Below are 16,795 nucleotides of genomic sequence, written 5' to 3' on the forward strand. Positions count from 1 at the left end.
AGAAATCAGTGTGCAAGAGGCTTTTTTTAATTATTGTTTTATGCCTTTGAACAAATCTCTATTTTGGCCAATGTGTCCATCTGTTTAGATTCGTACTTGCAGAATGAATATCCGCTTAAGGACTGCCACACGATCATTTAGGTTGACTCGATTTCCACCAGTGTCTCGCGATCGTGTCACGGAGCTGAAGAACGGGGAGATGTCAGTGTAAACACAACATCTCCCTGTTCTTCCTAGTGACAGGTCACTGATCGAATGCTCCCTCTCTTCGGGAGCAGCGTGTCACTCGTAGCCACACCCCCTAACAGTTAGAATCACTCCCTAGGACACACTTAAACCCCTCAGCGCCCCCTACAGGTTAACAATGGTCCCAAAAGTGTCCGGTGTGTCCGCCATGTCGTCGCAGTCACGATAAAAATAAATATATAAAACGCTGATCGTCGCCATTACTAGTAGAGGTCGACCGATATAAATCGGATGATTTTTGTTACTTTTTAATTAAATCTGCATCGGCCGATTGTTTATAAAAAAAAAAGCCGATTTACTTCAGCGCGACTTGCATTGACTTCTATGATACAGAAGTCATTTGCAAGTTGCCTGAAGTTTCCTGTGGAGCGACTTGTCTCTGGGCAGCCTGCCAAGTTTGAGAAAAGATACAATGTTTCTACTTATCAATGAACTGAACTCCTGTGTAGAAGTTCTCAGTTTAACCATTTAAAGACTAAATCTTTTCTGACACTTGTTGCTTACAATTAAAAATCCTGTATTTTCTGCTAGAAAATCACTTAGAACCCCAAAACATATATTTTATTTTAGCAGAGACCCTAGGGAATAAAATAGCAGTTGTTGCAATATTTTATGTCACACGGTATTTGGGTGGCGGTAAAGTTAGCCCGTTTTTTTTTTCTCTTGTTCAAAAGTTTTGATTACCTGTTTTTGTGCCTGCTTCCTGATTCCCTTACCAAAGATGGCCGGGGCAGCACCCGAGAGCAGCAACGACCGCGCAACTGTCAGTTAAATCGACGCAGTGTCGAATCGCAGAAAGTGGCCAGGTTTTTGGCCAGCCAAATGGTCTGGGGCTTAAAATCGGTTGTATACCCCTGCAAGGCAAAAGGCATAATGAACTAGTATGCACTGCATACTAGCTCATTATGAAATACTTACCTTAGAATGAGGCGTCCATAACTCACCTGGTCCACGTCGAGGTAGCTGACATGTTGCCTCGGCGTGTCTTCCGGGTATCGCGGCTCCAGCAAGTGGCTGAAACCTCAATGTCGTCACTCCCGCGCATGCGTGCGGGAGACTTCTTTTCGGCAAGGTCCGAGAATCCCCTGTGTGCATGCGCTGCTGCAGTCAGCGGCTCATTGCAAGGGGAATATCTCCTAAACCGTAAAAGTTTAGGAGTTATTTTTTTTTACCTACAGGTAAGCCTTATTATAGGCTTACCTGTAGGTGAAAGTTACAAAATTGACTATACAACCACTTTAAGTGGATATTCTAGTCAATAAAATGAGTTTATATGCATATGCTTCTACATGCCTTATTCCTGCAAAAGCACATAAACGCACATATTTATTGCACCAGAGCATTGTATGCGCTGGATTTTTCTGGCAGCTCCTGGCAGAAACATACAGCATACATAGGAGTATTTTACTATGCTTGTATGCATGAGGTATACATAATGGTTTATCTAGTTTCTATGGCACACCATGTGAGTTATTGTGCAACCTTCCTTCCTCAGAACTACATATTACACTGCAAAACTGTAAATGTAGTCTCAGGAAATCTCAAAACACCAAATAACTACCATCTTTGCAAAGCAAGTTGACCTGGTGTACTCAGGTGCTACTAGACCAGATGTAATAGGTAAAGTGGGCTGGGTACTGTTTTAGGGTGCATTCACACTTGGGAATGGACCCTGGCTATGATTAACTGCGAGAAGCCCAGTTACACGAGTGCTCAGCCTTGGATGCAGGCTGCTTGCTTTCAATGGAGCTGCCTACTCATAGATAATCACAAGAACCCCCTCACTGTGGTTCTTGCAACTAACTGCAGCCAGGGTGTATTTACAAGTGTGAATGCAGCCTTAAAGCGGTCCGCCTAAAAAAAAAAAAATTATATATTTTAAAAGCCAGCAGCTACAAATACTGCAGCTGCTGACTTTTAATAAATGGACACTTACCTGTCCAGGGTGCCCGCGATGTCGGCAGCCGAAGCCGAGCAACCGGCTCTCAGCTTCCCCCGCCGCCATCCTCGGTGAGGGAATCAGGAAGTGAAGCGTTGCGGCTTCATTTCCCAATTCCCTACTGCGGATGCACGTCCTTACTGGTCCTTGCTCTCTTCGTGGACCTGAGTGCTTCCCAGAAGACAGCGGGGGGACGACACACGATCAGACTTTTTGACAACGATTCGATGGACGTGTTTTAAATCGGACAATCCGACCGCGTGTATGCTCTATCGGACAATTGTTTTTCTGTTTTTCAAATGGACAAATGTTCGCCGTGAAGGCTCTCAAATTTTCCGACAACAAATGTCCGATGGAGGATAAACTGATCGTGTGTACACAAGTCCATTGGAATAAAGTCCAAAGTACAAACATGTATGCTCAGAACCAATGCTAAACATCAGACAACAATAGCAGAAGTTGCCCAAAGGGTGGCGGTAAAGAGTAGGACAACCACATGATTTGGTGAAAGTTGGCTGAAAAAGTTCTGCCGTGTATATGCTTACCAAGCTCACGGCCAACGCCCATTCGGACAAATATCCACGGAAAAGTCAGATGGAAGTCTGATCGCGTGTATGAGGCTTTAGAGTGCTCTCCTATGGATGGAGGAGCAATGGAGACACTCAGTCACTTTAGCATTGTCAAACCGGGGAAAGGGTAGTGTCAGACTAGCAGATTTAGATAGTGAAGTCTAACAAAATTAAAACTGAACTCAAGTTAACATTTTAATAAACAGTTATAGCAAGTTTATTTTCTTTTGGGATAAAGGTTTTACATATATAAAAGCTGACCATTGTAATTTCAGTGGTTAATGGTTTGTCTCAACCCTCTGACACTTTTGCTATACAGCGTGTTCTGTAAAAGGAAGTTGAAAAATAACAGACTTGCTGTCCCGATCGCTAGCCACCACATCGAAGGTCCCGTTAACACAATGTGGTGCGGTCTGACTGCATTGTGGGCGTAACACAGTGTACCCAGGGCTTTGGTGTGGGTTAGCTGCACTTTACCATAGAGTTTTACCATGTCCAACAGTTTTGGTGTACTTTCTGAAAGCCAAACCTGCGTTCAACCCACGCCCCATCAGTGTGAAAGAGTCAAACTAATTAGTAAGCTGCAATGTAATACATTTTTGGTTTTAGTTTTAATACCGTTTGAACCACTTCAGCCCCGGACCATAACACTGTGTCCTGTGAGAAGAGGAACGTAGACCAGAGAAGCTGCAAAGGAGCACAGCGCTGGATCGAGATAAGACCCGGGTAGGTATGTCGGGTGGTGAAGGGGCAATACTACTACTACTGATAATTCTAGCTCTAGACCTCCTCTAACTCAAAACATGCAACCTGTAGAATTTTTTAAACGTCGCCTATGGAGATTTTAAAAGGTAAAAGTTTGTCAGCATTCCACGAGCGGACGCAATTTTGAAGCATGACATTTCGGGTATCAATTTACTCGGCGTAACATTATCTTTCACAATATAAAAAAACCATTGGGATAACTTTACTGTTGTCCTATTTAATTAAAAAAAGTATATTTTTTCCCCAAAAAGTGCGCTTGCAAGACCGCTGCGCAAATACGGCATGACAGAAAGTATTGCAACGATCGCCATTTTATTCTCTAGGGTGTTAGAATAAAAAATATATATAATGTTTGGGGGTTCCAATTAGAGGGAAGGAGATGGCAGTGAAAACTGAAAAATTACACATTAGAACTGCTGTTTTACTTGTAATGCAAAAGACCACCACAAGATGGCGCCAGGTCACAGAAGGAAGCTTGGGACTTTACAAGGCCGCAAAGCCGCGGGCCCGCCAGGGGAGGTGGGGGCGCACGGAGACACAGGATCCCGTGCGATCGCGGCGGTCCTGCGACGGCCGCAAAGCCGCGGCCTCAATTACCGGCGGGAGCGGGCGCCAGGTCACAATTTCTTGTCGCAACTGCGACCTGGCGACCGGATTTTGTCGAGCCCTGCATTAAGTTAAAAAAAAAAAAACACAAAGAAAAGGGTCCTGTCTTTGGAACCACTGTTGCCAACACATCACAAGTGATGATATATGCACTGTCTTCTATGGGCCTCCAAATGCACTAAATTGCAGAAAAGAACATATCATAGGCCTGGTTCACATGCAGCATACTAAACTGTATGCCCATGAAGGGCCATGTTTACCTACACAGGGATGCATACAGTGGATAGAAAAAGTCTACACACCCGTGTTAAAATGTTTTTTTTTTTTTTTTTTTATATCACAGAAACCTAAGACAAAAATCTTTTCCAACTTTAATGTGACCTATAAAACTGTACAACTCAGTTGAACAACAAACTGAAATTTTTTAGGTGAGGGAAGTAAAAAATAAAATAAAAAATATGGTTGCATTAGTGTGCACACCCTTAAACTAATACTCTGTTGAAGCACCTTTTTATTTTTTTACAGCACTCCATCGTTTTGGGTGCGAGTCTATCAGCATGGCATATCTTCACTTGACAATATTTGCCCACTCTTCATTGCAAAAACACAGATTTCCAATGGGATTCAGGTCTGGGCTCTGGCTGGGCCATTCCAAAACTTTAATCTTTTTCTGGTGAAGCCATTCCTTTGTTGATTTGGATTTATGCTTTGGGTTGTTGTCATGCTGAAAGATGTTCATGTTCAGCTTTCTAGCAGAAGCCTGAAGGTTTTGCGCCACTATTGACTTATATTTGGAACTGTTCATAATTCCATCTACCTTGAATAAGGCCCCTGTTCCAGCTGAAGAAAAACAGGCCCAAAGCATGATGCTGCCATCTCCATAATTCATGGTTGGTATGGTGATCTTTTGGTGATGTGCATTGTTGTTTTTGCGCCAAACATATCTTTTGGAATTCTGGCCAAAAAGTTCAACCTTGGTTTCATCAGACCAGAACACGTTTTCCCACATGCTTTTGGGAGACTTCAGATGTGTTTTTGCAAAATTTATCCGGCTTGGATGTTTTTTTTTGTTTCGTAAGAAAAGGCTTCTGTCTTGCCACTCTACCCCATAGCCACGACATATGAAGAATATGGGAGATCGTTGTCACATGTACCACACAGCCAGTACTTGCCAGATATTCCTGCAGCTGTTTTAATGTTGCTGTAGGCCTCTTGGCAGCCTCCCTGACCAATTTTCTTCTCGTCATTTTATCAATTTTGGAGGGACGACCAGTTCTTGGTAATGTCACGGTTGTGCCATATTTTCTTCACTGTGTTCCATGGTATATCTAATGCCTTGGAAATTCTTTTGTACCCTTCTCCTGACTGATACCTTTTAACAATGGGATCCCTCTGATGCTTTGGAAGCTCTCTGCAGACCATGGCTTTTGCTGTAGGATGAGACTAAGAAAATGTCAGGAAAGACCTACTAGAACAGCTGAACTTTATTTGGGGTCAATCAGAGGCACTTTAAATGATGCACAGCTGTGTACTGACTCATATTTAACATGAGTTTGAATGCGATTGCTTAATTCTGAACACAGCTACAACCCCAGTTATAAGAAGGTGTGCACACTTATGCAACTACATTATTTTATTTTTACTCAGTTTGTTTTTTACAGTTTATAGATAACATTAAGGTTTCATGTACACGGGACGTTTTTACAACCTCTCCTGAACTATTTAACTTAACAGGTAGTAACTCATGTTTAAAACATTTACATGCCGCATTTAGCCGTGTTTGCATTTAAAAAAGAATACATTTTTTTATTTATTTTTTTCAAATAGCCAAAAATGAGAAACGCCTGTAACTGAAACACGGCTAAACGCGACTTACCACGTTTACAAGCCGTTACAGGCATTTGGCATTTCAAATGCCTCTGAACGTCCATCCTGGACACATTTTTTCCAAAAAATGCTTCTAAACTCAACTGCCTAGAAAGGACAATAAACGACCCTGTGTACATGTACTGAAAAGATACCAGAGAAGGGTTCAGGGAGCAGCTGAAAAAAAACACTTGGCTGCTCCTAAACGTCCGTTTACCAGCAGCAATGTACATGAGGCCTAAAAGGTGGAAAAAGTTCTGAAATGATTTATCTTTGTCTCATTTTTTTTTACAGCACAGAAAACCGACATTTTAATAGGGGAGACTTTTTATATCCACTGTAGGCGTATTGTGGTTCCCCGTGCAGGCAGTCCCATTGATGTCTATTGGGACACACGGTATCATGTGAGTGCAACTGCCATGTCCCCAAACTTACACTGTCTATATTCGGGGACACCCACCCACACAGATGTCATATTGGAACACAGAGGCTGTAGCAGTATAATGGGCCTCGGCATAGGTTAAAAAAAAAAAGAAAAAAAAGGATACAGTAGTGTAAGGTACAATGTTGTCTGCAACTCTGTGTTTTGTTAACACTGCAGCACACGAAAGCATAACATGCATTACTGAAATAATAAAAAAATCAATTAATTACCATTCCAGATTTTTCTCTGCAAACATAATAATATAATCCGCATGCCACATTAATTACAGTGTGCATGGTCAACTTAAACGTGCAACTGTGTGGAAGAACTGACACTTCGTGAACGTTATAAAATTGTTCATGACAGGAAACATGAAAAACGCAGACTAAAATCTAATTACAATTCATTTTCCAGCATTCACAGCAAATCACTGAAAGCTTATATAGGGTCTGGGTTGGTAAACAATGTAAATGTGTATGAACAGCAAAATAACAGACATGGTCTGGTAGAAAATCACAAATCTGTGGTTATTTTCTATTCTTCAAATTGTTTAAACCATATTGGCAGCAGAAAAATGTCTCAAAGTTATGCAGCGCTAATGACTGTATACAGATGGCTTTCTAAAAATCATTTATATCAATCCGACATATCCCAGAGTGAAAAGGCAACTAAATAAATACTATTTCATTTGTCTTTAAATGGGAAATACAACATATATGTGCTGTCAAGCAATGCAAACGGGATGAATATTACAAGATTTATCCAGTTAATGTAATAAAACGAACAGGTCTTGGATGGAAGTCAATACTTACCTGTCCTGCTGTGCCAAAGACCTTCTCTCTGTTGCAGAGCCAAGGTGACTGAAGAATCTTCAGCATCTCACACTTCCGTGCGTCTCCTGTGGTCCCCTGTGTGTTATTGTTAAGGCCCGTACACACGATCGGACATTCCAACGGAAATTGTGTGATGACAGGCTGTTGTCGGAAAATACGACCGTTTGTACACTCCATCGGACAATTGTTGTCGGATTTTGCATCAACAAATGTTGGATAGCATGCTTTAAAATTTTCCGACAACAAATGTGTCTTGTCGGATTTTCCAATTGTGTGTACACAAGTCTGTCGGACAAAAATCCAAAAGTACAAACACGCATTCTCAAAAGCAATGCTCACCATAACACAACATTAGCAGAAGTTGCCCAAAGGGTGACCAGGCACCTGACACTCCAAGAAGTGTGGGGTGCTAAAGATTTTTCGCCGGTGTAGCTCTACAAAAGAGCAAACAGCAGCAGCACAAGCAGCAGAACAGATAAGGGGCGCTAAATAAGTGTAAATAAGAAAAAGTGCCAGTGTTCAATTTTCATAGAACCTGTGATACAATTAATAACCAGTGAACTCGATTGTATATGAATTGCTTTCTAAGTACTATATTATACTAAGTGCAATTGTGCTATCAACAACCAGCAATTAAGAAATAACGTGCATGTGCTCAATAATAATATATATCCAATGGAACAATCATGAATGGAAAAACAAAGTGCATAAACAAACAATGCAATGGGCAGCAATAGTCAACCAGCGGTACGAAACAACGAAAGTCCATAAACTGAATATGGTTCCTTAAGATTCTACACCATCACCACTGCGACAATAGTGATATGGAAAAAATGACACCCAGTGGAAATAAGGGCAAGTGCCTACTTACCAAACCACCATGACCTCTTTTTTTAACCACTTCCATACAGGGCATTTTCACCCCCTTCCTGCCCAGACCAATTTTTAGTTTTCAGCACTGTCGCATTTTGAATGACAATTGCGCGGTCGTGTGCGGCGTGGCTCCCAAACAAAATTGACGCCCTTTTTTCCCCACAAATAGAGCTTTCTTTTGTTGGTATTTGATCACCTCTGCGGTTTTAATTTGTTGCACTATAAACAAAAAAAGAAGAAGAGCGACAATTTTGAAAAAAAAACACAATATCTTTTGCTTTAATAAATATCATAATTAAAAAAAAAAAAAGAAAAACATTTTTTTCCTTCAGTTTAGACCGATACGTATTCTTCTACATATTTTTGTTAAAAAAAAAAAAAAAATGCAATAAGCGTTTTTGATCGGTTTGCGCAAAAGTTCGAGCGTCTACAAAGTAGGGAATAGAATTATGGCATTTTAATTTTTTTTACTAGTAATGGCGCCGATCTGAGATTTTTATTGTGACCGTGACATTGCGGCAGACATATCGGACACTTTTGACACATTTTTGGAAGCATTTACATTTACACAGCGATTAGTGCTATAAAACTGCACTGATTACTGTGTAAATGTGACTGACAGGGAAGGGGTTAACACTAGGGGGCACTGAAGGGGTTAAAAATGTTCCCTAAAGTGTGTTCTAACTGTAGGGGGACTCACAAGGGGAGATCGATGTGTGTTCCTCTGTACTGGGAACACACATCAAGTCTCCTCACCGCTGACAGGACATGGATCTGTGTGTTTACACACACAGATCCATGGTTCTGCCGTGATTGCGGGGGCCCGGCGGACATCGCGCGCCCCCTAGCGGCCTGGAATGCAAGGATGTCATATGACGTCCAGTCTGAAAGAGGAGAGGTTCCCGCCAACGTCATTTTACAATGACTCGGTAGGGAAGTGGTTAAAAAGGAAGGTCAGGTGGAGCTTTAGTACAGTTTGGTTTTGTGGTCTGTACTAATACCATGGGATCAAGCCAGAAAGGACTCCGCCAGAATGATATTCAGGAAAAGAATGAGAGGGCGCTTCCCGACGACGTCATTACGACGAAACGTATGTTGAGGCGCTTCCTGGTCATGTTACTAAGTTCCGCCACTTCCAGTTTCAGGACTCCCAGGCGGTGACCCACACGCTGATCCATGCAAGCGAGACCAAGTGCGGCGATCGCTCCACAACACAGCTGGTTGTAACACACCTGTTACCTTCAGTGCCGAGGCATAGGCACTTTTAAAAGTAAGCGGCCATTTGGCCTGTGTGTTTTTTAAAGTATATTCTTATTAAAACAGAATCACGCTATGGCTTGCCCGCTCTCATTCTTTTCCTGACCATCATTCTGGCGGAGTCCTTTCTGGCTTGATCCCATGGTATTAGTACGGACCACAAAACCAAACTGTACTAAAGCTCCACCTGACCTTCCTTTTTAAATAAAGAGGCCATGGTGGTTTGGTAAGTAGGCACTTGCCCTTATTTCCACTGGGTGTAATTTTTTCCATATCACTATTGTCGCAGTGGTGTAGAATTTCAAGGAACCATATTCACTTTATGGACTTTTGTTGTTTTTTTACCGCTGGTTGACTATTGCTGCCCATTGCATTGTTTGTTTATGCACTTTGTTTTTCCATTCATGATTGTTCCATTGGATATATCTCATTATTGCGCACATGCATGTTATTTCTTAATTGCTGGTTGTTGATAGCACAATTGCACTTTGCATATGAATTGCTTTCCAAGTACTATATTATACTATCGAGTTCACTGGTTATGAATTGTATCACAGGTTCTATGAAAATTGAACACGGGCACTTCATTTCTTATTTACACTTATTTAGTGCCCCCTTACACCCACCACAGTACAAAATACTCTTTGGGGAGCAGCTTTATTTTTATTTTCCATCCTTCTTTTGACTATAGTGTGGAGATCTTTTATTTTTTTAGCAGAACAGACAAGTATGAAAAGGGTAGCCCATCTTTTTAAAAAAAAAATTGCAGCGCAGTCAGGGGGCCCAGTAATTTCCACATCATGGTGCGGTGTAGGGAAATTGTGCTTGTTTTAAATTACAAACCTGTAGTAGGCCTTCTGCAACTCCCACAAGCCTAGTTGAAAAAAATTAAATGAATGGGCAGAGCATGTTCCTTTGTTCAAAAATCTGCACATGCGCACTGTGCGTTTTCTCATCCACAAGTACGCACATGCACCAAGCTTTCCCTCATCAACAAAATATGCATATGAGTGGTGTCCCTTTTCCTAGTTTACACATTTGCAGAGTCATTTCCCTCATCTACAAATCTGCATGTGCGCAATACACCTCTCCCTAGTCAACAAATGTGCACTGTGCTCTCCTTCATCCACAAATCCTCACATGTACAGTGCACTCTCGAGAATGCACATTTGTGGACAAGGAAGAACGCACCGGGAATGCACATTTGTGGACAAGGAAGAACACACCGGGAATGCACACTTGTGGACAAGGAAGAGCGCACCAGGAATGCACATTTGTGGACAAGGAAGAGCGCACCAGGAATGCACATTTGTGGACAAGGAAGAGCGCACCGGGAATGCACATTTGTGGACAAGGAAGAGCGCACCGGGAATGCACATTTGTGGACAAGGAAGAGCGCACCGGGAATGCACATTTGTGGACAAGGAAGAGCGCACCGGGAATGCACACTTGTGGACAAGGAAGAGCGCACCGGGAATGCACACTTGTGGACAAGGAAGAGCGCACCGGGAATGCACACTTGTGGACAAGGAAGAGCGCACCGGGAATGCACACTTGTGGACAGGAAAGAGCGCACCGGGAATGCAGACTTGTGGACAAGGAAGAGCGCACCGGGAATGCACATTTGTGGACAAGAAAGAGCGCACCGGGAATGCACACTTGTGGACAAGGAAGAGCGCACCGGGAATGCACATTTGTGGACAAGGGAGTGCACTGCACATGTGTGGACAAGGAAGAGCGCACCGGGAATGCACACTTGTGGACAAGGAAGAGCGCACCGGGAATGCACATTTGTGGACAAGGAAGAGCGCACCGGGAATGCACACTTGTGGACAAGGAAGAGCGCACCGGGAATGCACACTTGTGGACAAGGAAGAGCACACCGGGAATGCACATTTGTGGACAAGGGAGTGTGCACCGGGAATGCACATTTGTGGACAAGGGAGTGCACTGCACATGTGTGGACAAGGAAGAGCGCACCGGGAATGCACATTTGTGGACAAGGGAGTGCACTGCACATGTGTGGACAAGGAAGAGCGCACCGGGAATGCACATTTGTGGACAAGGGAGTGCACTGCACATTTGTGGACAAGGAAGAGCGCACCGGGAATGCACATTTGTGGACAAGGAAGAGCGCACCGGGAATGCACATTTGTGGACAAGGAAGAGCGCACCGGGAATGCACATTTGTGGACAAGGAAGAGCGCACCGGGAATGCACATTTGTGGACAAGGAAGAGCGCACCGGGAATGCACATTTGTGGACAAGGAAGAGCGCACCGGGAATGCACATTTGTGGACAAGGAAGAGCGCACCGGGAATGCACATTTGTGGACAAGGGAGTGCACTGCACATGTGTGGACAAGAAAGAGCGCACCGGGAATGCACATTTGTGGACAAGGAAGAGCACACCGGGAATGCACATTTGTGGACAAGGAAGAGCGCACCGGGAATGCACATTTGTGGACAAGGAAGAGCGCACCGGGAATGCACATTTGTGGACAAGGAGGAGCGCACCGGGAATGCACATTTGTGGACAAGGAAGAGCGCACCGGGAATGCACATTTGTGGACAAGGAAGAGCGTGCCGGGAATGCACATTTGTGGACAAGGAAGAGCGTGCCGGGAATGCACATTTGTGGACAAGGAAGAGCGTGCCGGGAATGCACATTTGTGGACAAGGAAGAGCGCACCGGGAATGCACATTTGTGGACAAGGAAGAGCGTGCCGGGAATGCACATTTGTGGACAAGGAAGAGCGCACCAGAAATGCACATTTGAGGACAAGGAAGAGCGTGCCGGGAATGCACATTTGTGGACAAGGAAGAGCGCACCGGGAATGCACATTTGAGGACAAGGAAGAGCGCACCGGGAATGCACATTTGTGGACAAGGGAGTGCGCACCGGGAATGCACATTTGTGGACAAGGAAGAGCGCACCGGGAATGCACATTTGAGGACAAGGAAGAGCGCACCGGGAATGCACATTTGTGGACAAGGGAGTGCGCACCGGGAATGCACATTTGTGGACAAGGGAGTGCGCACCGGGAATGCACATTTGTGGACAAGGGAGTGCGCACCGGGAATGCACATTTGTGGACAAGGGAGTGCGCACCGGGAATGCACATTTGTGGACAAGGAAGAGCGCACCGGGAATGCACATTTGTGGACAAGGGAGTGCACTGCACATGTGTGGATTTACAGATGAGCACCACAGAAGCCCCCTCTCCTTGCTGTGATGACATACCCTCCGTCCTATCATATACCCTCCGTCCTATCATATACCCTCCGTCCTATCATATACCCTCTGTCCTATCATATACCCTCCGTCCTATCATATACCCTCCGTCCTATCATATACCCTCCGTCCTATCATATACCCTCCGTCCTATCATATACCCTCCGTCCTATCATATACCCTCCGTCCTATCATATACCTGGCAGTGCTGATCACTCACAATGATACTCGTGTGGACGGTGTGGTTGGCCTCCAGATGAAGCTAAATATCTCTACACTACACCCTCCATGATGATTTGTACACTATTGGTGTCCCTGCTGACTGCATATAATATAACTGGGAAATAAACTTTTACCTACAGGGTGCACTTAAAGTACTACTAAAGCCAAAACCTATATCATTTGGATAGAGTAAGGGAGAGTTATAACCCCTGTCAGTTTTTTTGCCATCTGTGTGCCAACAGGAAGTGAGAGAAAATCCCTCTAAGGTGAAGGAATCGGAGTGTCCCCATTGAAGGATTTGCCCTCTATTCCTGTTCTGATAACAAAGCCAAAATGTGGAATTTCCTTTTAATGATTATGGTAAGCAGGACATATAGAGAGGGAGCGTCTCCCTAATGGGGGCACAAACAGCAATAGAAACAGACAGGGGTTCTAATCCCTCTCCCATATCCCACTCTGTCCATAACTTACTATACACTCCTTCCATCCAGCAGCAGAATGTAATCAGTACCGTGTATGTGAATAGAGAGAAGAGTAGTGCGGACACTGAGGTGTATGTGTAATGAGGAGGTCACTCTGCACACAGCTCTCTTACCAGGCACGCCTCCTCATGAGCCCGCACTATCTGCAGCACCGCAGGATCCGGTTCGGCCTCCTCCCCGCGGCCAGGCCCCGGACTGTCCTGCTGCCGCTCCCCGCATGTCTTATTGCTGAGCCCTCGCTCCATACAGAGGGGGGTGGAGGAGGGAGCCACACAGCCCCTTAATAGGGGGACAACGCTGGCCGCTGAGCGCCGCACACAGCGGACCAGGGGAACCATTCGAAGGGGGCGGGGCACCCGGAAAGCAGCACCTTCCTCTGTAGTGTCAGGTCACATTGTAATATCAGATAGAGTTTACATGTGACTGGAAAGCATTCCTCACAGGGAGCAATACAGACACGTCTATTTGTGTTACTAAATACTGATGTTAGTGTTGGGATGTAACAATGGAAGTATAATGGAGGTGTTAGGACTATGAAGTGGAGCTCTGGGCTTTCTCCTTTAGCAGGCTCTCTCACCCAGGTCTCCTCAGGAGCCTCCCATCTCAGGAAGAACCCCTCAAATCATTTTCATGTCCCAAACCATTCATGGTGGTCAGTGGGAAGAATTCCTGCGATACTAAGAGCTCCTCCAGACTAAAGGGCAGTGGCGGCTGGTGCTCAATTTTTTTTGGGGGGGCACAAACAAACGAAAAAAAAAGTAAATTGCAGCCTCACTGTGCCCATCAATTGCCGCCACTGTGCCCATCAAACGCAGCCACTGTGCCATAAAATTGTCGCCACTGTGCCATGCCATCAAATGCAGCCACTGTGCCCATCAATTGTCGCCACTGTGCCATGCCATCAAACACAGCCACTGTGCCATCAATTGTGACCACTGTGCACATCAATTGTCGCCACTGTGCCATGCCATCAATTGTCGCCACTGTGCCCATCCACTGTGCCCAACAAACGCAGCCGCTGTGCCCATCAAACCCAGCCACTTAATTAATTAATTTATGGCCACTGTGCCATAAAATTGTCGCCACTGTGCCATAAAGGTGTTGCCACTGTGCCATGCCATCAAACGCAGCCACTGTGCCATGCCAAACGCAGCCACTGTGCCCATCAATTGTCGCTACTGTGCCATGCCATCAAATGCAGCCACTGTGCCATCAATTGTCGCCACTGTGCACATCAATTGTCGCCACTGTGCCATGCCATCAATTGTCGCCACTGTGCCATGCCAAACGCAGCCACTGTGCCATGCCATTGTCACCACTGTGCCATCAATAGACACCAAGTGTATGAAACGAGAGCGCGCCCGCAAGCTAACCCCCTCGGTAAAGAGCTTTCCTGAGGGGGGTTAGCCTTAGTGGGGAGGAGCTGAGCCAGCAGCCGAGGGACCTCAGAACAGGAGGATCGAGGCCACTCTGCAAAACTAACTGCACAGTGGAGATAAGTATGACATGTTTGTTATTTAAGAAAAACAAACCTATACAATCACTTTCAAGCGGATCTCCCACGCCAAATCAAATTTTTGTTTAAGGGGTATTTAAATTGTTACTAGCGCTGCATTGCTAAACTCACTGTTCTGGTGTCCCACGGCCGCTCCGCTGTGATTCTGTCCCGAATAAATACTTATATTCTTTGTTTCCTCCCGTTGCCATCTTAGCTTTGGGCGTTTTGGGCCCACAAGCAGGCACTTCCTATTTGCGGTGGATGCGGTGGATCTCGCGCATGCGCACTGGCAAAGGTGACCGGCGGCGCAAGCATATCTGTCCTGTAATGGAGATTTTTGTAAAGCCCGCCCTCCTGCCTTTGTTTACATCCCGCGTCACTTCCTCTTCCTCGAAATCGCGCAAAATTTTGTCTAACAGGGTAGAATACGATATCAAGGGAGCTATGACACAAGCTCCCAGAAGACACTACGCGGGACAGGAAACTCAGAGAAACCCGTCAAAAAACCCGAGGGAGGCAGACCGGAAGCCCATCCAGTTTCATGGTACAGTAAATATTATTTTAATTAAAAATATCTGTTTCAGCATTGTTTTTAATTTGGAAAATTTCAAGGGGTATGAATACATTTTCAAGGCACTGTACACTAGGCGGTCTCAAAGTGGTTGTAAGGGTAGGTGTTTTTTTTTACCTTAATGTATTCTCTGCACTAGGGTGTTTAGCTGCTAAATACTTACCTGAGCCCAATCTCAATCCATCGCTGTGCCCAAGAACATCGGTTCTCCACTTTCTCTCTCTCCTCACTGGCCATGGAGGTAGCAGTTTGAGCCATTGGCTCCTTCTACTGTCAATCACAGTCTGTGGGGAGTGAGCGGGAGAATGGGTCGAGCCATGCTGTGTGTGTTTGGACAGCTGCACAGCTCGGGATTGAGCCTGCTACTGTATGGAGACACTTAATTGGGGAGAAGAACCAAAACTGCTGGCAGGGGGCTCCAGAAGATAAGGATCAGGGCTGTTCTGTGCAAAACCATTACTTTAAGCAGGTAAGTATAACATTTGTTATTTTTAAATAAATAAAACATTTTACTTATACAATCACTTTAAACAATAAGCAATTTTTGACTCTCGGATAAGTAACCACTGATCCCAATGATTTTAGCTTTTTGTAAGGCAGGAATTGTCCCTACTGCCCATGATGTGTGAAACATTCTTCCCACTGGCTACCAGTGTAATGAGGCCCGTCTCCCACTGACTCACCAAAGACCACCAGTGAAAGGGGGCCCTTTTCCACTGACCACCAATGTAAAGGGCCACCTCAGTGACCACCAATGTAAAAGACTTCTACACTGACTAACAATGTAAAGGGTCACCACACTGACCACCAATGTAAGAGGTTACCTCACTGATGACAACCGTAAAGGACCACCTCACAACAAAATAACTAATACTTTATGGGTGTCAAGCACTCTCTTCAGGAGTTACAGCAGCTGAAGGATCTTCAGCATCCAATGCACTTCTGGGAGCGTCAGGCCCCGTACAAACGAGGGGATCTCCGCTGGAAACGGTCCGCCGGACCGTTTCCAGCGGAGATTCTTCCTCCGGATTTGGATCCGATGGCTTGTACTCACCATCGGATCAAAATCCGCGCGGAATTCTTCCGCGGTGACGTGTCGCGCCGTCGCCGCGATGATGACACGGCGACGTGCGCGACGCTGGAAGGTAAGTACTTCCACGCATGCGTCGAATCATTACGACGCATGCGAGGGAGAGGAGCGGACGGATTGATCCGGTGAGTCTGTACAGACCACCGGATCAATCCGCTGGACCCGATTCAAGCGGATAGATTTCTTAGCATGCTAAGAAATTTATATCCGCTTGAAATCTATCCGGCCGAGAAATCTCCGCGGATAAATATCCGCTAGGCCGTACAGACGACCGGATTTATCCGCTGGAACTGATCCGCGGATCAATTCCAGCGGATAGA

At 45.0% G+C, this 16,795-nt stretch overlaps 1 protein-coding gene across 2 annotated transcripts in view; it reads right to left on the reverse strand.

The window, feature by feature from the left end:
* C7H1orf53 (chromosome 7 C1orf53 homolog) overlaps nucleotides 1-16,795 on the reverse strand; it is a 48,253-nt gene that overhangs the window by 5,845 nt on the left and 25,613 nt on the right. Inside the window, exon 1 of one of the 2 annotated variants that reach the window (XM_040359882.1) lies at nucleotides 13,430-13,703. The exons of the other annotated variant lie outside the window; for it this stretch is intronic. Coding sequence (XP_040215816.1) covers nucleotides 13,430-13,654 — 225 coding nt within the window. The 5' untranslated portion in view covers nucleotides 13,655-13,703. Of the gene's footprint in view, nucleotides 1-13,429; nucleotides 13,704-16,795 lie in introns of those variants that run through there. 2 annotated transcript variants of the gene reach the window in all.

This window comes from Rana temporaria, chromosome 7, assembly GCF_905171775.1.
Source record: "Rana temporaria chromosome 7, aRanTem1.1, whole genome shotgun sequence".
Taxonomy (NCBI): Eukaryota; Metazoa; Chordata; class Amphibia; order Anura; family Ranidae; genus Rana; species Rana temporaria.